General features: G+C 36.1%; 2 protein-coding genes across 3 annotated transcripts; one reads left to right on the top strand and one right to left on the bottom strand.

Annotated features, from left to right (window-relative positions):
- Window positions 1–6,204: 6,204 nt before the first annotated feature.
- On the bottom strand, window positions 6,205–11,658 carry tirap (toll-interleukin 1 receptor (TIR) domain containing adaptor protein). The gene is made up of 3 exons (XM_030152850.1): window positions 11,482–11,658; window positions 8,380–8,949; window positions 6,205–7,145 (listed from the first exon to the last, which is right to left on the bottom strand). Exons 1-3 carry the CDS (start codon window positions 11,486–11,488, stop codon window positions 6,985–6,987), a joined length of 738 nt encoding a protein of 245 aa, XP_030008710.1. The 5' UTR covers window positions 11,489–11,658; the 3' UTR covers window positions 6,205–6,984.
- Window positions 11,659–14,506: 2,848 nt separating this feature from the next.
- Window positions 14,507–21,315, top strand: srpra (SRP receptor subunit alpha). 2 transcript variants are annotated; one of them, XM_030152845.1, is made up of 15 exons: window positions 14,507–14,616; window positions 14,736–14,877; window positions 15,168–15,251; window positions 15,371–15,534; window positions 16,075–16,235; window positions 16,390–16,552; window positions 16,843–16,993; window positions 17,151–17,269; window positions 17,359–17,480; window positions 17,575–17,661; window positions 18,067–18,239; window positions 18,490–18,703; window positions 19,183–19,346; window positions 19,878–19,976; window positions 20,081–21,315. In XM_030152845.1, the coding sequence occupies exons 2-15, from the start codon at window positions 14,755–14,757 to the stop codon at window positions 20,207–20,209; spliced, it is 1,953 nt and encodes a 650-aa protein (XP_030008705.1). In that variant the 5' UTR covers window positions 14,507–14,616; window positions 14,736–14,754; the 3' UTR covers window positions 20,210–21,315. The 2 variants fall into 2 exon arrangements, with proteins under 2 accessions (XP_030008705.1, XP_030008704.1); XM_030152844.1 differs by having other exon boundaries at window positions 16,375–16,552.
- Window positions 21,316–21,352: the final 37 nt, after the last annotated feature.

Below are 21,352 nucleotides of genomic sequence, written 5' to 3'. Positions count from 1 at the left end.
CTAAAAGCTATAAAAATACCTAAAACATTGTAAATAAAACACATAAAGCACAATGAAATACAAAAAATAGAATAAAATACAGAATATACATGAGACAATTTGTAATAAAACAAGTAAACTTGACATGGCTACATGATGTTGAAAATAAAAAATAAACTTTTTTTTTTTTTTTTTTTTAAATCTCACCGATATGTCATGATAATAATTTATGGCCTGTCTATATAAAGCAGCTGTGTGTGTTATAGTGTAAGGTGGGCAGTACTTCTCCATCTCATGTGTGAAACAAAGAAAATGATGAGTATCTCTCTGAATTAACTTAAAGTAAATCAAAGCAAAAAGCAAACATGTTTTTGACAACACTGTGTCTCAAATGTCTTTAAGTCGACTATGTATCTTTCCTACTACTACCACCAAATCAGTTTAGCTTGTGCTTCAACAAGGAAATCAAATACCCTTCTTTCCAACTAAATGAATATGTTGAATCCATGTACCAGTGATATCAGCCAGACATCACCAACGCCACAAAAAAAAAAAAAAAGGGCAGGAAATCCTGGGCGGCACCACCCCAAACAATTGAGCTGCATGCTGAGTCTGAATAAAGGAGGAAACGAGCAGTTTTTGAGTGTACAACAAAAGACTTTGAAATACAACATAAAAGAAACAACTGAAGATATCTCATGAGTGTGTTTTCTTGAACTTACACATTTTAAAGTGTAAAATAACTAGCACACAAACCCAGGATAGTGTTTAAATAATAGTAAATTAACACAAAAATGGTAGAAAATAATCCTGTTAAATGTGTTGCAATGGTTAAAATGAAATATGTGTATTTTTGACCAAATAACAGATGCAGACACCATGTTAACCCAAAGAAATGTCTTTGATAAGGCCTAAAACGTAGGGGTGTGTTCAGGCCTTTAGCTTAAGAGAAGCATTGTAGCATCGTGGGAACATACAAAATGCTAAGTTTTATTACCTTTGAAGAAGTAGTAATGTGAGCTATAAATATATTTAATATCTTGCCTCCGGAGTTGTTCAAAACAGATACAGACTCATCCAAATACCAGTCAGATATATTTGAGGGTAACCTTAATTAAGGCTAAATATATCTGTGTGTGTAAGAGCTCTTGGCTGTAAATCAGGTTTTTTTTCAGATCCCTATCAAAAAATAAGTACACCTGTTGCCCTGTTACGTATTCCTTAAGCGAACGTTGTTATAAGAATAGAAATTAGGTTGAGAATGAAGGCTGTATAAATACCTTTTCTAATGTATCTGCTGGCAACATAATCGCTATGCGCAAATGTAAACCTTGTGATTATATGTTGAACAACTGTTTACTGGCTAGGGACCACGGTTCTGTAATCTGAGAAGGCATGGATGATACATCAAGCCTCCCGGTTCCTATACAGCATGTCATTATGAGGTTGTGTCAATAATTCATCTCTGACTCAGGAAACAGCGGGTACTTGACATTCTGTCTGCACCGACTGCGGAAAACAATGGAAGAGATCTTTTTTTAAGACTGACAGAGACGGAAGAAATCAACAGTAATGAGGAGATGCACAGGGAAATGCATAGTTTTGTTTGCTCGCTGCATAATACCGACTTTGATGTAATGTGCAACAAATCTTATGCATGTCTCTGCAAGTCTTAGTCTTGTAGTTTGATGGAGCAGCAAAAGAATGAAAACAAACAAGATTAACCCATAAAGACTCAGCTCTACTTTGGTGGCAGTTCCCAAATGAATTTTTCTCTCTATTTAACCTTTCCTAAGTGATTTATCGCCATTTATTATAATATTATCCTCTGTGTTTTGCATTTTTTCAGGGGAAATCAGGGATGTTCCTATATTTAGTTTGCTGATCATGTATCAGGGGTGGCCAATCCTGGTCCTAGAAAGCCCCTATCCTGCATGTTTTAGATGTAGCCCTCTTCCAACACACCTGATTCAAATGATAAGCCTATCATCAAGCTCTGCAGAAGCCTGATAAGGACCGTCAGTTGTGCTGGAAGAGGGAAACATCTAAAATATGCAGGATAGTGGCTCTCCAGGACCAGGGTTGGCCACCCCGGATATAGATGTTCATAAAAGGTCAGATTAAAGTTGAAAAAACTGAAAAAAAACAGAGAAAACTAAAGAAAAAGTGATGTGTAATATAGTAAGTAATATGTTAACCCATAAAGGCCCACTGCTACTTTTGTAGCACTTCCCAAATGAATTTTTCTCTATATTTAACATTTCTTAAGTGATTTTTCACCATTGATTGCAGTATTGTTCACTTGTAATGCCATATATGTCATACTGTGTGGAAATATGGGGCAATGTGTATAAAACTAATTTAGACCCGATAATTAAACTCCAAAAAAAAGCTATTAGAGTCATAAACAAAGCTGGTTATCTCCAATCAAGTAATCCACTTTTTGTAAAATCCGGTTTACTAAAATTTTTTGATATTGTATATTTAAAAACAATGGAATTTATGTTTTGCGTTAAAAGTAAAAACCTTCCTTTTTGTATTCAGAAAATTTTTAAGTTAAGAGGACATTATAATTTAAGAGGGATGTTTGTGTTTGAAAAATGTAAAGTAAGAACAAACGTTAAATATCACAGTGTTTCAGTTATTGGTGTCAAGCTATGGAACGAATTGAAGGATGAAGAGAAATTGTGTAGCTCACTGTTGAGTTTCAAAAAGAATTTAATTTGTCAAATTATGAAGGGCTATGAAAGTAATATGATTACAAAATGACTTATAACACTGAATGTAGTATAATTTGTGTTTAAGTATTTATCTGCTCCAACTTCAGGTGTGGACTTGAACTAAGGATGTGAATAGGAGAAGCAGAAATAAGCCTCCGACTTCAGCTTCTTCCTTTTTCAGTTACAAAATGTGTTAATTTTATGTTTGTTTGTTTTTTAATATGCATATGTTTTGTTTTGTTGTTTTTTTTCAATATGTATGTGTTTTGTATTTTGTATTTAACTGAAATAAACATTCATTCATTCATTCATTATTCCTCGTTATTTTGCATTGTCTCAGTGCAAATCATGTTTTTTCCTATATTTGCTTTATTGATTATGTAGATGTTCATAAAAGCTCAGATTAAAGTTGAGGGAGAAGAAACAGAAAATGGAAGAAAAAGTGACTTTTTCAGCAAAGATATCAATAACTGAACATAAAAATAAATGTCTCCATCCATTGTCATTTATCAGACTACATGGGTTTTACTGGTGAATCAATGTTGTAGAAGATGACGGTGTTTCCACGTTCACTACGGAGCCTCTGAACATCCAAATGGGTCATATCTGTTAAGGATTTAAAGCTGAGAAACTGCATTTTACCTCAATTATTTACACATTTTGATAGGATTAATGGATCAACAGTTATTAAACCTTTTTCAGCAGTAGATGGTTTTGGTCGCTGGTGAATGTTTGGGTCTTTATGGGTTTAGAAGAGAAACCAAACCAGTGCAACTATATGAAACTGCATTGTTGTGGTGGATCATAAGTATCTGTGAAAGCATTTATGAAATAGATGTTGCAGTGGTTGTTAGATATTGTTAGACATAGATTTTCAAACCACTGTTTTGAATGCTTACAGTCTCGTCATGTCTCACTGGCTGCTTTTCTCCAGAAACCCAATAAAATGTTTGGATCTCCCACAGTCCTTTAATTTAAGCAGCTGGTGCTTCACTGTAACACGACAAGCTTCGTTAACTCATCACAGATAAACGCAAAGGTCATTTCCCCCACACCCAGTGGAGACCACCATGGTGTCTAACAGCTGAGAGCTGGTGGTTCTCCAAAGCACACCATCTTGTACCAGTATTGGGATGCAGATACTTAGCATATAGAGTTCTTTCAGCTTTGAATTTGGTCTGTTTATTTTCATCCAGTGTTATTATTTAATTCATATTGATATTTCAAGCGCTTTGCTACAGAATGAAAGAGGCTGCCTTTTTCTGAGGTGTTTAGATACCGTATCTCACTCTGTGTATACATGTCATCTGGAGGAGGATTTGTTTTAGTAACAACAAAATCCTCATAGAACATCTGTGCCGTTCAGAGATTAGTCTAAATTTTTATGTTACTATGCTGGCATGCCGCAAAAGAGGCGATTATCTGGGGGTCTTTTATTGTGGTCCTAAATGTCTGTTGTTGTTTAAGGGGAGGGGAAAGTGGAAGAATGATGTAGCATTTATAACAAAAAAAAAAAAAAAAAAAAATAGAGAGAATATGTAACACTTCCTGGAGGCAGATGTTTCCTCATGAAAATGAAAACATATGTTGCTGTCATAAACAAACTAACAATAAAAAATCACAAATGATTCGGTTCAGCGAGTACCTGACACGCAACAAATGGGAACGATCTGCAAAGAAGCACTGCCATTATCTTTGATTAACAAGGAAAGGTGTTGCCAAGGACATTTAATCTTAGTTCTCAGAAAGCTAAACATTTTTTTTCTCTTTGGACAGAGGAGGTGTTCCTTCCAGTTCATCAGTGTGTCCAGACCGTGTTCCAAACAGCTTTACTAAATCTGCTCATGGTCAGAAAAAGAAGCCGTGTCTTTGCTTAGCTTGAGCTACACTTCCTTTTTTAACACAGTAAAGGAAAGTAACCTCAGTTTCATCACAAGTGGGCCTTTCCCTTGTCTGTAAACTTTCCCTTTCACATATAAACTCACTGAAACTAACACACAGGCATGCAAGAGATTACTGTCATCAATGTGTTCTTTGTGCTTGAATATACACACTAATATGATATCAGATTGTAATGATTTGTATCTCCTACATAGTAGTCATACAGATGCTCAGATACATAGAGAAACACACCACCTAGTGGTAGATAGTGTATCACTTTTATTACTACTGTACACTTCACTGCTGTTCTAAAAAGGAGATTATAGACCACAGGTGTCAAACATGCAGCCCGGGGGCCAAATCCGGCCCGCCAAAGGGTCCAGTCTGGCCCGTGGGATGAATTTGTGAAATGCAAAAATTACACTGAAGATATTAATCAATGGTGTCAAAATCATTTTATTTCAGGTTTCACATACAGTTCAATTAGGTTTTAAGTGGGTCAGACCAGTAAAATATTGTCATAATAACCTATAAATAATGACAACCCTAAATTTTCTCTTTGTTTTTTGGTGGAAAAAAGTTAAATTACATGAAAATGTTTACATTACCAAACTATATGTTAACAAAAAATGTGAATAACCTGAACAAATATGAACAAACAGAAATGTCTTAAGAAAACTAAATATAATTTTACCAATATTCTGCCTGTTACTCAATATTTTGTGCGTTTGAAATGCATATGTGTAAATGATAAACTGACAAACCGAGGCATAATATTGTAAAAATTGCTCTTGTTTTTCTTAAGACAATTTAAGTTGTTTATGTTATTCAGATTTTTTTAGGAAACTTTGCAGATGTAAACCTGATCATAATATAATTTTACTTTTTTCACTGTTATTATTTTACTGGTCCGGCCCACTTGAGATCAAATTGGGCTGAATGTGGCCCCTGAACTAAAATGAGTTTGACACCCCTGTTATAGACATACTACCAGTCAAAATTTGGACTCACTTTCTCATTTAAATGACATGATATGGACCACAGATGACCAACAAGTGCTCAGCATCACTGGGAACTCCTTTAAGATTGTTGGAAAGCATTTCAGGTGACTACCTCATGAAGCTCATCGAGAGAATGCCAAGAATTTGCAAAGCAGTAATAAAAGCAAAATGTGTCTATTTTGAAGAATTTAAAATATAAAACATGCTTTGGGTTATGTCACACTTTTTTTTAACCCCCCCCCCCCCCGAAGGGGAGGCAAGGGGTATTGTTTTTGGTTTTGTTTGTTTGTGTCTTTGTTTGGTTGTTAACACTTTAGCAGCAAAACTATTGGTTCAGTTCATACCAAACTGGGTTTATAGATTGCCAGTAACCCAGAATAGATGTCATTACATTTTAGGAAAAGGAGGTCAAAGTTCAAATTTTTTATGATTTTTTCTTTTTTTTTTTTTTTTTTTTTTTAAATCTTCAGCCCTGCGATGAACTGGCGACATGTCCAGGGTCTACCCCGCCTTTGCCCATAAGTAGCTGGGATAGGCTCCAGCGACCCTAGTGAGGATAAAGCGGGTTCAGATAATGAATGAATGAATTTTTAAAAATCTTCCCATTTACTTAAAATGGGCGAAATACGTGCAAGGCGCGTGGTTTGTTATGCCTGGCACCATTTGTTTTGTAAAGAGGCGAGGTGATCTTTAGACAGCACCACTTTACTCATATTAATGTCCCTGTCGACATGTCTGACAGCAGGATTTTGTAAAAACTGCACAGATTTTTATTAAACTTGGTGGAAAAGTAGGAAAAGTATAAACCTCTTCAATTTGGAGCAGATCAATACAAAGGACAGTGACTGGAAATGTTTTTTTTCTTTCTTTAACAGTGGACAGCTGTAAAATACAATGTAAGTAAATAAAACTATGACTGTTGATACGACAGTTACACCAACGGATAAAAAAAAGAGGAAAATGTAGATCAATATGTATGGTTTGATAATACTGTGGAAGAAGAAGAACATTGGGTTATTGCCCTTGGCAAAGGTCTGTACTCCCACAGTATCGAGTTGTAAACTGCAATTTAACTGAATTATGGGATGTAAACATTAGACTGTACTTACAAATGCTTATTAAAAACATTTAGTGGAATTGCAGTTAAACTAGTTGAGCCAGAACTTCTGTAGATCTGAAACAGGAAATATGCCTCAGTGCTTCTTGGAGTTAAAAATACTCAGTTCACTTTGAGAACATCCTTCCTTCACCCTGTGTTGACCGTTTACCGTTCTTACAACATTTGGAAAAAACTAAAGTCACAATGACTGACATATTTTTCAGTTTCCTTAATTTCAGTACTTGTTTCCTTAATTTCTGTACTTCAGTACTTATTTAGTCTCTTGGTGTTGCTTTAGTTCTTGCTAAGATGACCCGTTCTGTTCTCCGTCACCTCCACTTTTCTCAAAGTCTTGTATTTTGGAGGTCCCACCGCCTTCTTCTTTGCTGCATTCCCCACATAATCCACTGGAGCTGTTACTGTCGCAGTCAAGTGGCGTCCCATTTTTCACTAGGTTTCTCAGATCTGGAGAAGAAACATATTCTTATTATTCATATTAACAAGGATTTAACTTGTGAAACATTTTTTGCACGTCACAAGAATTAAAACGTTAATTGACATCCATGTGAAAATAAAAAGACGGTTATAGTATAGTTCTGTTGTAATGTGTTAACCCATAAAGACCCACTGCTACTTTTGTGGCAGTTCCCAAATTAATTTTTCTCTATATTTTTCTCTAATTTTATTTAAGAGATTTTTCACCATTGACTGCAAAATTTTTCCTCGCTATTTTGCATTTTCTCTTTGCAAATCAGGTATTTTCCTGTATTTGATTTATTGATTATGTAGATCGGTTGTGCCCTACCCTGGTCCTGGAGATCCACTATCCTGCATGTTTTAGATGTTCCCCTCTTCCAACACACCTACTTCAAATGATAAGCCTATCATCAAGCTCTGCAGAAGCCTGATAGCGACTGTTAGGTGTGCTGAAAGTGTACACCTGACATGTACATCTAAAACATGCAGGATAGCAGGACCAGGGTTGGCCACCCCTGATGTAGATATTCATAAAAGCTCAGATTAAAGTTGAGGGTGAAGAAACAAAGAAAGTGAAAAAGTGACTTTTTCAGCACTGATATCAATAACTGAACATAAAAATAATAAAAAATCTAAAAAAAAAAAAAAAAAATCTCTCTATTTAAACTTTCCAAAGTGATTCATCACCATTTATTATAATATTATTCTCTGTATTTTGCATTTTTTAAGAGTATATCAGGTATTTTCCTGTATTTAATTCACTGATCATGTGGATGTTCATCAAACCTTAGATTAAAGTTGAAGATTATTATATCAGAAACAGAGAAAACTGAGGAAAAAGTGACTTTTTCAGCAAAAATATTAATAACTGAATGTAAACACAAGCATCTCCATCCACTGTCATTGATCCAACTCCATGGGTTTTACTGGTGAATCAATGTTATAGAAGGTGATGGCGTTTCCCCGTTCACTACGGAGCCTCTGAACGTCCAAATGGGTCATATCTGATGACTATGAAAAGATGACAAACTGTATTTTACACAAATTATTTACATGTATTGAAAGGATTAGTGGATCAACAGGTATTAGACAGTTTAGATCAGTTGATTATTTTAGTTGCCAATTGCTGTTTGGGTCTTTATGGGTTAAATTAAATCAGATCTCAGCAGACTTTTTTCTGTTTTATATTTACATATGACTGAGGAAATTAACTATTACTCACACTGTAACACAGTTTTATTGACAAGAGCGTAACCTCTGTCTCGGTTAGAGCTCAGGTCAATGTAGAAGAGAAACTTTATTTCCATAGGGTACTGAGAAAACAACAAGCCCTGAAGCAGAGGAATCATTTGATTGGACATCGGCCCTTCTGCCAGAATTTGGTGCATCATATACTTGCACCAGTCGTCTTCTAAGAAGTGAGGAGTGATGAGGAGTACCCTGATGTGGCTGTCCTGCACAGCCTGGCATAGTTCTGTGGAAACTGCTCCTCCTGGACAAGTATCCCTGTGCCATAAAAAGCACCTGAGGCTACGAGGGGAGTTTTCCAGGAAGGACACCAGACGTATGGCCTCTTCGGTATCGCTGTCCACAAGGCTGTGACACACCAACACGTCATATTTCCGTGTCCATCGCTGTGGCGAGTTCAAAATGGCTTGTGGCTCAATGGGGGCCTTTCTTGGTGATGGTGTAAATGAGGTTGATGGTTGTACACTGCTGACAGTCGTCCCTCTGGCTTCTTCCTCATGTGTTGATAAAGTCAGTCTTCGTTTAAAAAGTTTTTGGAACCAACCTGTAACAGAAGGAACCCAGTTGTACAGATATCTGAACAAGTTTACTGTAGCCCTCATCCTACCAACCCGAGGTATATCCCATCGAGCATGTCCATTTGGGCCCCAGAAGGGTTACATCTGGGCTGCATATAAGGGTCCCATTTGGGTTTGTCCACAGTTTCAATGGTGGCCCCACATGTGTTCACCCATATCAGAATCAAAATCAGAGATCTGAATATCTCATATTATTTATTTTTCACACTATTTATCCCATGTTATTTATTTTTCATGTCATCTGCACTACTTCTCATGTTATTTGCACTACTTAAATTCTGTGTTTTACATATATCTTAGTTTGCAATACTTTTTTATTTTTTATTGTGAATAACTGTGCCTTTTATTGATGTGTTGTTGTTTTACTGACATTTGTTGTCTGTCTGTAAATTCTTGCACTGAACCTGAGAACTCTACCTCAATGTCACTGTACTTGGTACAAATGACAATAAAGAGATTCTGATTCTGATTTTGATTCTAATTCTGATTCTGATATGGGCAAACAAATGTGGGGCCACTATGGAAACTGCGGACAAACCCACATGGGACCCTTATATGCAGCCCAAATGTAACCCTTCTGGGGCCCACATGGACATGCTGGCTGGGATGTTTGTCTTCACACCAGTGCTTTATTCTGTCATTCTACTTTTTGTGTTTTTTCCAGTCATTTTGCCGCTACTGATGTCACATGATTGTTGTTTCTGACTTAACTGGTGCTGGTTTTCATCCCAGCTACCAAGGAGCAAGGTGGTGTACACCCTGGATGTGTCGCCAGCTCAGGGCTGGCATTTACAGATGAACAGTCATTCACCCTGACATTCAAATCTATGAGCAATTTAGAGCTTAAATGATTAATTGACTTGAATTAATTCAAAAAATATATTTGATCACATTTTTCCTGAATCAGTGCTTCATTTCCTTAATTTGCTGCTAAACATTGGCTCTGCTGTTGTGTTTCATACAGACACTTATTGTGACACATATCAATCAATCAATCAATCAATCTTTATTTATATAGCACTTTTCATACATTAAGGATGCAGCACAAAGTGCTTTACATATAAGTTTAAAAATCAGTACCACCCCCCACCCACCCACACACAAGCACAAACACACTTAAAAAGACTGACTGAGCATGAGAGGACATGAAAGTAAAAGTAAAAGTAAACATATGACACCAGGATCAACACAAAGTTGTGTTAGTTACATCTTAGGATGTCAGTAAGTTGGATATAAATATGTTGAAGACTGCAGTGCACATATTGTTTATAGATGTCATTAGACTTTGTGAGATATTTTTATATAGAATGTTATGTTATTATTATTTCTATATATCTATATTTCCTTATATGCTTTTATACTGTAGACTTATTTCTATATAATTTTTTTTCCTTTTCCTTTTATACTATTTTGTGGTTGTTGTTTCAGCTGGTTCTGGAATAAAGGACAAGTTATAATTTTCAGACATGTCTTTTTCACATTTTTACTATTATTTTCCCACCTATTCAATTAATCCTTTAGTCGAATTGAGTCGAAGAAAATAATCGATAGATTAACTGATTACAAAAATAACCATGACCAATTAACCTATTAACTTGTGGATGATGAGCAGCAGCAAGAATATGTGGAGAGAACTCAGAAATTACATAACTATAACAGCCACTATATAGGAACTATAGAACTGCGTAACACACTGCTGCAGTTTAAAGAGATGCAATTATTTATTGTTCGCCATTGACTAATTTAAAATGTCACACTACCTCATTTTATCTCATGACAGCTGAGCATTGTACAATAATGGACTATAACTGACAGTAGCATGTAGTACTCAGTTCTATGTAAACAACTTTCTTTTTATATTAGAAACAAACTGAAAAATCTCAATTTGAACATTTTACAGGTGATTGAAAGACACGTTTAAGTGAAATGTTAAAGTTTGAATGTATTTATTTATGTTATTTCCATTTGTGTTGTACGTTTTTATTTTATATTAAATGCCAAACTTTCCCTTTTATTTCCTATTTTGTCCTAGTAGTTGGAGTAGAGAAGTAGGGATTTTTCATTTCTGATCAAGCTGATAGAATTTTTTTTTTCTTTCTTTTTTTTTTTTTTTAAATCGTGACATACAGCTGGAAGGATGTAGGTGGAGGCAATATCGAATGACCTGGCTCTTTCACACTTCACTAGAGATTATCGAAACCTAAATATCATTGGCATCAAAGGCTGGTGAATAAACTTTTAAGAACTAAATGTTAATTCTTGGAATAAAAGATGCAATTTGTATAAACAAAATGTTTATTTTTGTGTGTGTTCCATAATATGTAAATCAAATTTAACTATCCTTATATAAAATAAATTAGATTTCAAACTAAATTATTTAATTTTCTGAAATGTTCTTGCAATTTATGAAGAACAACAGTAAAGTATTAAACAAAACTATCAAAGTGAAAATACAAAACAGACACGTGTGAAATTAGAAGAACAGAACCTCAACTCACCATGCATGTTGTTAACATTGTTATCATGTCTGTTCACCTCCTCCTCAAAGGGTGTCCAGTTAGTAAATGTCCTGTGGTTTCATGCCTCACTTGTCTCCAGCCCTGACCACGTACCACTGAGGATTATTTTTGCATCAGAAAATCAAATGTAAATGAATCTAACAAAGTGAAGTCTTTGCCAAGTGTTACTTATATCACTGAAATAAAGAGGAAGTTGCTAACTGCTAAAAGAGAAGCCTCACTTGTGAAGTCAAATGTATAATGCAAAAACTTCACTGAGCAAACATTTAACCCCTTAGGAACATGTTTCATTATCTTAAACCCAGACTCACTCCAAGGGGGTCGTGAAGTGTATGGTTAAAAAAGTGTGAAGTGTGTGTTGCTTTTAATTGCTTTAAATGCAATGTGGTATCAGCCTTTTTTTTTTTTTGACAGAGTGTCAAATTCTGCAATAAGTTCTTGTTACCATTGTGCAGCAAATATTTGACCAAATGATTTTTATAGGCAAAACGCCATACAGATACAAACCTAAGTGTTTCATATGGAGTTACCAAAGTTGATTTTTGTAATTTATCTTGTAAGTCTTATTTATGAGTGAATTCAATTGTGCAGTTGTGTTGCTTACTTAGATTATCATTAGAATCGTGTGTGTATATTCTAACATTATAAAAATTGATAAATTGGGGTCCCATGGAAGACCAGTTGAGAAGCATTGTCTTCGATAATTGTTTTCATTTTTATTATTTTTACTATTACTGTTATTAGAACTGAAGGTAGTAAAACCATAAGCTGTACTTTTCCCAATTATTTATAGTCAACATTCATTCAGATCACTGTCAGCAAATGGATATAGCTAATAATGGGTCTGTTTCATTTTGTTTTTTAAGGCTATATATAGGTCTATTCACTGGAACTAATTTTAACAGCCTACAGTTCCCAGGTACCCAGAAGCAGGAAGCCAGCTCTGACATGAACAGCTTCTTTAGTGCAGTTACTTCTCACCCACTTCTTCCTTTCAGTTAATGGTCTATTAAATGCGGTTTATATCTACAATAGGGTGAAAAAGTCATGTAGGCTACAGTACGGTGCAGAAGTCACCTTAAGCTTTGTTGTTATTGCAGGGTTGAAATGGGCACATAATTTATTTGTCAGTCTCTTCATATGTGACAATGAAATCCATGAAATATGTGCACAGCAGACAATTCATAACTAAACAACTTCTAGAGACTACATTATTTAATGTGACATGTGTTTCTATGACAGAAAGTAGCCCAAACCATAAGAAATGTCAGACATGTTGAAACACCAGATTTATGTAATAAATCTCTTATTGTCTGAACAAAAGACACAATAAGTACAAAATTAAAGGTCACACTAAATACTTTCCACTTTAGTCAGTTGTTTGTTTGTTTGTTTGTTTTTTTGGGGGACTTTTGTTAATGCTCCACATATTTCCCATGTATTGTATGGCGACTGGTAAATGGATGTGTGGGCATAATAACTTGTGTGGCAATTCTGTGGAGTGGCTTTGAGGTACATGTTTCAGTTTTCCCTGTAAAATTGATTTGGATTTACTGAATCTTTGCCATATTCATTCATTCATTCATTCATTCATTCATTCAAGCTTTATTAAGGACACAAAAACTTGGTCCATAGGATAAGGTAAAAGAAAAAAATGAATAAATATATTATTAGTAAATCCAAAATATTTCAACCAAAGATTTTATTATTTTATGTTTAATAGTTATATTTGAAGGTATCTCATCTATTTAACCCTTTCATGCATTGTGGTCACTTCAGTGGACAGTTATTCTCTTGTATATTCAAAGGTTTTGTTGTTATAGTTCCATATGAGCCAACACAGTGGACACTTATGCAACATCCCATAATACACTGCAATTCATACCATGACTATAACTTTACTGTTCTTGATAAACCTAATCTGCAGTAACATTTTTAAGTGTAAATCAGTTGTTATTTGTTAGACAAAAAGAGTTGTTTTTTGCAAATTATAGGAGGTAATAACTAGCATTAGAGTATGTTAAAATGTGAGAAAACATCAAATTAGCAGCCTTAAAACTGTTTTTATTTCATTGTTTTCATTTTACTTTCTGATATTGGGTTTTAAATACATATTTCTTTACTTAAAAAAATTAAACGCATGGACATTTTTGTAACTCCATAAAAAAAAAAAAAAAACTCGATCGCAATTTTTTTTTATTCCTAAGGAGGTATAAAAACACTCCAGAAAAAAGAAAATCTTGACTAAGGTTCTCATAATTCATGCATGAAAGGGTTAATCTATTCAACTATATTAAGTGTCACTTTGTAGCCATAATTTTTTTAAATAGTCAATGGTCAAATATTTTGAGTGAATACTATAATGCACACAAATGGGTTTATATGCATGAATGTGTGTTAGAAGGTTCTGCCTACACAATTAGGGCTCAGATAGGCTACACTACTAAAACATATAGAGTACTTATGGTAAAAATAAATTAATTAAATAATAAAATTAAATATAACAATAATAATAAGAATAATGCACAGAACTCCTAGATGCGATAAATTTCTCCTCTATCACGTTGTGGATTTAACTCAATTCTCATTTATAGTATATTTTTATATATGTATGTGTGTGTGTGTGTGTGTGTGTGTGTGTGTGTGTGTGTATGTATATATGTGTAAATGTATATATGTATATGTATGTATATGTGTGTGTGTGTATATATGTGTGTGTGTGTGTGTGTGTATGTATATGTATATATGTAGGTGTGTGTGTGTGTGTGTGAGTAAATAACAAAATAATGTTGATGAATATTCAATATTCTGCAAATGTATATCCTTGAGGAGTTACAAAGCAGGCTATTCTTGCATCTATACCCCTCTGTTTCTCACTAGGGATGACTCTGCATTAATTTTTAAAACCCACAGATTTGCCACATGGTTGTATCCAGCATGGCCGTATACTTTTTAGAGTGCGCATGCGCCACATCCAGAAAGCGGAGGAAAAAAATCCAACACCGGAAGAGAACAGCGTTTTCCGGTCCTGCATCTGACGTGTCTAAAACTGTTTTGCACTGGTGGTGGATTGTACCTGTCTTGTGGGGGATTAATCTGCTCAAGTATTTTCTGGTAAGATACAGTTGTTTGTAAAGTAGCCATTATAACTTTCAACTTTCTTGCTAAATCCTGGATAAGAGGACATCCGTGTCATTCTGTTCTCTCTTTCTTTGCTTGTAATTCTCATGTAGTTAGATTCGTGGAGGCAAGATGCTAGATTTCTTCACCATCTTCAGCAAAGGGGGGATAGTGTTGTGGTGTTTTCAGGGAGCTGGAGTTACTGAATCGTTTACTGGGCCTGTAAACGCCCTTATCCGCTCCGTGATCCTTCAGGTGAGTCACAATAAGATTTTCTTGTCTCATTTAGCCATAGCTTTTTGACAGTTAATGCTAAGGCTAATATGTAGCAAACGCTAGCATATTGCGTAACGGTAGGCTAAATAGTCTGTGTATGAGGTGTTACTGCTAATAAGAACTTGTTTTTAAGAAGGATGAGCTGGGTTTGGTTTGTTTTGTACTTTGAGCTAATCTTTATCATATAAAGAAAGCAGCAGGCTAACACTTGCTGTAACCAGATGGCTGTCCGGCTCATGTTGACATGTCAGACGTGTGTGTTGTTACAGGAACGTAGCGGGAACAATTCATTTACTCATGAAGCCCTGAGTCTTAAATACAAGCTGGACAATGAGTTTGAGTTGATTTTTGTGGTAAGTCTCCCTTTTTTGACTAAATTAACACGAATTAAAAAAAAAAAAAAAAAAAAAACCTGCTGGCTAATGTTAATCTCAGGATGTGTTGTTATTCTTTTTTCTCTTTTACCGTGAAGGTGGGTTTTCAAAAGATCCTGACGCTGACATATGTGGACAAGTTCATAGATGATGTTCAGCTCCATTTTAGGGATCGTTATAAGAATGAACTGGAGCAAAAGGGAGCCTTGAAGATGCTCACCAACAACTTTGAGTTTGACGATGATTTCCAAATTCTTCTGAGGTAAATGAATGACTTTCATTCATTCATTTGTTTCACTGTGACTTACTTTTATAATTAATAAGTTAAGCAATCATATAAGGATACTGATACAGATTAACATTTGTAAACCGCATCACCAACAACTTTGAGTTTGACGATGATTTCCAAATTCTTCCGAGGTTAATGAATGACTTTCTTTCATTCATTTGTTTCACTGTGACTTACGTTTATAATTAATAACTTAAGCAATGATATAAGGCTACATATACAGATTAACATTATTAAACCTCAGGGAGAAATTCAATGTCCATCAGCTCAAGAAAAATAAAAAGTAAAATATAGAATAAAATCAGTGAATTACTTAAGGGATGGATATTTTTCAGTGTCTGCAATTAGTGAAATATGCAGCTTGCTACCTCAGCTGATGTGAGAAATAATATATCAGAATAGTTCTGTACAGACCAACAAAGCTGTGTGAAGTGACGAATAAAAAAAAAAAGAAAAGCATTCTTATTAATATAATGTCATTAATGTCTTTGTTATACTGACTCATACCAAAAGAGAGGCGGAGGAGAGCAGCAAAGTTCGAAGCCCCGCCCTCATGAGGACCTTCAAAGAGTCAGGAAAATCCCAAAAAACTGTGAAGTCAATGATTGAGATCAAGGGTGGAGATAAAGGCAAGGAACAAGGTGGAAAGAAGAATAAAAGTACCAAAAAGGAGGGTGAGTAATGGAGGTAGTGATAATAAACATGTACAACAACTAAAGTAACATTTCAATTTTAATTGAACGCTTCCTATGTTTCATATAAAATGCTGTTTGACAAATGATATTTGTATGAATTGTCTTGATTTTTGTTCATCTCATCCTTCATCAGCTCCTGCAGCTGAGCCAGCCAAAGGGGATCAAGCCAAGGCACCATCCACTAACCAGAAGACAACTGAGAATGGTGACCAGGGACTGACTAAAGAGGAGATCATGCAAAAGAAGAGAGAGGAGTTCTTTCGCAAACGCATGGCAGGACCTGCTGAAAAACCCACGTAAGAGACAAGATGCATACGTAAAAAGCACCACCACTGTCTGGTTTGTCCATAATGTTGAATATCAGCTGGGAACGTTATGGAAAGTCTGTGCTTTTATTACGGATTTGACTCAGCACTATCCTTTATGAGCGCCTTAAATGCAGTTTTATTTAGATTTATCATTACTCACTAAACTAGTGTACAATTATTAAAATAAACTACATTTGTTGAATATATTGTAAAGTTCTTATGCAGTGATAATCGTATAACTATAACCTGAAACCATCATTTCATCATCTTTCTCACAGTAAGTCCCCAAAGCCTCAGAAACCTAAGGAGAAGCAAATGCGTGTTTGGGTTTTGGGTGGTAGCAGTACCAAGAATTTGGACTACAGTGAAAGAAATGGAGACAATACCACCAATGGCAGTGACCTGATCCAGGAAGGACAAGTTGACGTTGTATGTATACTGTAGTTTTACCATCAGGGTGACATTTGATGCATGTACCTTCTATCTGTCTGTCTGGCCTTCTTTCCCATTTCCTCTCTACTACTCTGCTATTGGAAAAGGCCAGAAAAGAAAAATTCTGAAGCCAAGTCATTCATTATTTGTTTAGGGGATGCAGTTGAGCTCCATGAAGGGAGATCTGCAGTCTGTTGATTATGAGTCCAGTGAAGAAGAAGATATGGAAGAGGAAGATGAGAAAGTTGTTGTCAATGAAACAAGCAAATTAAGGTAGGAAAGTGTTTTCTTTTTGTGTTACTTGTTTAACCTACAATATAATCTTTGTTGCTTTGTTGTTTGATAATGTTAAATCTTCTCAGCTCCAAAAAAGGTAGTGGTTTTGGTGGCATGTTTGGGATGCTGAAAGGTCTGGTGGGCTCTAAGAGCCTGACTCGGGAAGACATGGAGTCAGTCCTCGAGAAGATGAGGGACCACCTCATCGGTATGACATCACATCTCTCTCACCCAGTATCTTGTTTTTCTGCAGCATTTGAAAGTGGACTTGTGATTCATTGTTCTAATTTATCATCCATTAGCAAAGAATGTAGCAGCCGACATTGCCTCCCAGCTCTGTGACTCTGTAGCCAAAAAACTGGAGGGCAAAGTCATGGGCACATTCACCAGTAAGTAACTTTACTTTAGCTGGAGTGAAAGCAAATCATCTGAGGGTTGTTTTTTTTTAATGTGTTTTATTTGGTACAAGAGTGAACACTTATGCAGAATGGAAATGTTTGTTTCAGCTTGAACAATCTACTTAAATTGTCATTTTAATAATATTGACCATTTTGTTATTGAGGATAACTACAGTATATCTTGTCATCATTGTTAATCTTGTTAATATTAATGGTTAATATATGTATCGTTAGCATTTACTTTTACATATACAACCCTTTTCTGAAATTCTTCAGTGGTAAAATATGTTAACCATAATGAAATGTCAGACTTTGTGTCTGGTGTGCCAAGTATGTCTAAGGAATAAGTGATGCTGAGAAAACTTAACAAGCATCTTTTATTTTGTGCTTGTTTAGCTGTGGCCTCAACAGTAAAGCAGGCCCTGCAAGATTCACTGGTGCAGATCTTGCAGCCCAAGCGTAGGGTGGATATTCTACGAGATGTCATGGAGGCGCAGAGTCAACGAAGGCCTTTTGTCATCACATTTTGTGGTGTCAATGGGGTTGGAAAGTCCACCAACCTAGCCAAGGTGAGCTATGCTACTGTTGAGGCATTTTTTCATTGTACTATCCTTTAAATTACATGTACAGATTCAAATGTATTTCTTTATATTACATGTGAAGTCAGCAAATTAATACACATTTATCTAAAAATGAATGCCAGCTGTTTGTCTCCTGAATGTGATGTAAAACCCTTTTCCCTCACAGTACAGTATGTCTGCTTGGAGTCCATCTCCTGTTCATTTGTGTTAAGCCAAACCCCTTTGTGTCCTGGTCTAGATCTCCTTCTGGCTGATTGAGAATGGTTTTACAGTGCTCATCGCAGCCTGTGACACATTTCGTGCTGGAGCAGTAGAGCAGCTTCGTACTCATCAGCGTCGCCTGAACTCTTTACATCCTCCAGAGCAGCACGGAGGACGGCCAGTAGTCCAGCTCTATGAGAAGGGCTATGGGAAGGATGCTGCTGGAATTGCTATGGAGGCCATTGCCTATGGTAAAAAAAAATCTTAAATTCTTCTTTACGTATAGTCCTGGAAAAAATTATTAGACCATCAAAAGTCATCAAAAACGATGGTTACACAGTCAAGTCGTAACTCCTGTGTGTATCACGTGACTAAAACAGACAGAAAAGAAAACATGGAATGCCTAAAAGCACTATTTTTGGCAGTACAGTGCCATAGCTATTGATGTAAGAACTGAAGTGATTTTGGTTATTATCAAGAAAACCATGGAAAACGGCTAGATATCAGCTTTTAAATTAAACTCTTATGAGCTATTTTTGTTGTTATCATTATATTTGTCCAAACAAATGTACCTTTAGTTGTACCAGGCATTAAAATGAACAAGAAACTGAAGAAAACAAGGGTGGTCTATTAATTTTTTTTCCCACGAGTGTAAGTCATTTCTATTAATGATGTATAATGTATCCCTTTGTTGGGTCATGCTAATACCTGCTGTGGTTCATGTCTGCAGCCCGCAACCAGGCCTTTGACGTGGTTTTGGTGGATACTGCTGGGCGTATGCAGGACAACGCCCCCTTAATGACAGCACTGGCCAAACTTATTGCTGTCAACATGCCTGACCTTGTGTTGTTTGTCGGAGAGGCACTTGTGGGCAATGAGGCTGTGGATCAGTTGGTAAGACAACAAACAAATCTATACATATAATGCAAACAAATTCACTGGTTGTCAGTTCATCAGTGAATTTGACGCAAATCTAGTTTCACCGTTAATGCTGTCACAAAATCTAGCTGTGGAAGACTTGATGAAAAAGCAAACTACTGCTTTCTCTTAAGTACATTTAATATTTTATTACAAGTATCACAGGTGAGATCGAGTGGTAATCAATAATTCATGTATGCTTTGGTGACTGAAGCCAGTTTACAGTTTTTGTTATCTTACGCTTCAAGGTATTTACAGCCCTGCAAAACCCCTAGAACATGAAGCTCACATGTTGATATGCTGCCATTGCTGATCAAAATGCTGTTGTAGTGAATTTCCAGCAGGTGTCACTGTTGCGCCAGATATTTGAGTCATGTTTCACAGATACCCCCACCTCCTCCTCCACACTTCCGTAGCAGATGGAAAGATGCCGCTATACATATTAAACCGTGCCACATCTGTAGTTTTCCCTTAAATGAATCAGCTTTGTCCTCCATCTGTCCTCAGGTAAAGTTCAATCAGGCTCTGGCAGACCACTCCATGTCTGACAAACCTCGCCTCATTGATGGAATTGTTCTCACAAAGTTCGACACCATTGACGACAAGGTATTTTTAACACGCATTTAAGGACATTAACTGTCAAAACTGTGTTATGACGATAACAATATTAATAATTTACTGTTGCACTCTTATGTCGTCCTCATTCACAGGTCGGTGCTGCCATCTCAATGACGTACATCACAGGTCAGCCCATCGTGTTCGTGGGTACAGGGCAGACCTACAACGACCTGCGCAGCCTGAACGCCCGCGCAGTAGTCGGTGCCCTGATGAAGGCTTAAGTGGCTGCATGTTTTGCTGTTTATTCATCATTGCAACAAGGCCAACAAAACCTTCTCTGTGCTGCCGTGAGATGTTCCAGCTCTGCTCGCCTGCCACTCCGTCATCGTCCTGTTCTGCCCTTTCTATTTTGCATCAAATGAAAAACTCTAATTCTGCACAGGACTTTTATTCTGTCCTGTTAGAGAGCAGCTGTATGTTACGAAATCAGAACAAATAGAAACAACGCCACAGGAGCCTCCCTTTGCATCATTTTTAAAGGTACATCAGATCACATTCATATGATTTTAACAAACTAATGGACCCAGGTCAAAATTGTCAGTGTACTGGTTTACACAGTAAAGACTTCTAAAAATTTTCAACCTGGCATTTTGTCAGTCACTTATCCCCTTTTTGTGTATGTGAGGTCAGGCTCGCTGGATGTGACATTTCAGCTGTGGCCTGTGCCTGAGGAAAGCTAAGTGACCATAGTGCCTGTCTCATTTTTTTTTCTTAGTAAACACTCTGTGGTTACCCAAGTGTTACCACAGTAGGTCAGATTAGAAGCGCCTCCCTCCAGTCTTGACAAGATGTAATATTTTTAGTCAGCCATAGAGTGGGTGTGAATACCAGCATTTATAAAACTAGTGTCACATTCCCCTGTTAAGAGCTTGGAAATATATTATGGGGAGAAAATAATGAATTCAAGTAAGACTGTAAACTGGGACAGTACATTGACAAAACCTGAACTCACTAAAACTGTGGTACACTAGTCCTAATTCACAAGTAACACAATATCTATCACTACATGAAAAACTGGAGACCCCTCATCCCTGAATTTACGGTTGGTGAAAAGATATTTTGTACATTTTTTTTTTTTTTTAATTTTGTCTGCAGATTGAAGGCTACACTTTCTGTGTAGTGTCACTGTTTAATTTATGTTCTCCCCTCTGATTTGAAGAAGAAGTCAGTGATTTCTTCTGAATTTATAAGATGAAATAATAAGTCTTAAACATATTTGCCCCCTTTTTAATTTGTGGTAGTGCAATATAAGAGACTTAATTATACAGAAGGTTTGAGCTAATTTATGAGAATGTAAACATTTCTAAATAAAGCTGCTATATGCTAAGATGGCCTGTACAGTGAAACTTTTTCTGTTGATGTCG

This window comes from Sphaeramia orbicularis, chromosome 13 (assembly GCF_902148855.1).
Source record: "Sphaeramia orbicularis chromosome 13, fSphaOr1.1, whole genome shotgun sequence".
Taxonomy (NCBI): domain Eukaryota; kingdom Metazoa; phylum Chordata; class Actinopteri; order Kurtiformes; family Apogonidae; genus Sphaeramia; species Sphaeramia orbicularis.
Note: the sequence above shows the minus strand (reverse complement) of the source record. Positions and strands in the feature narration are given on the sequence as shown.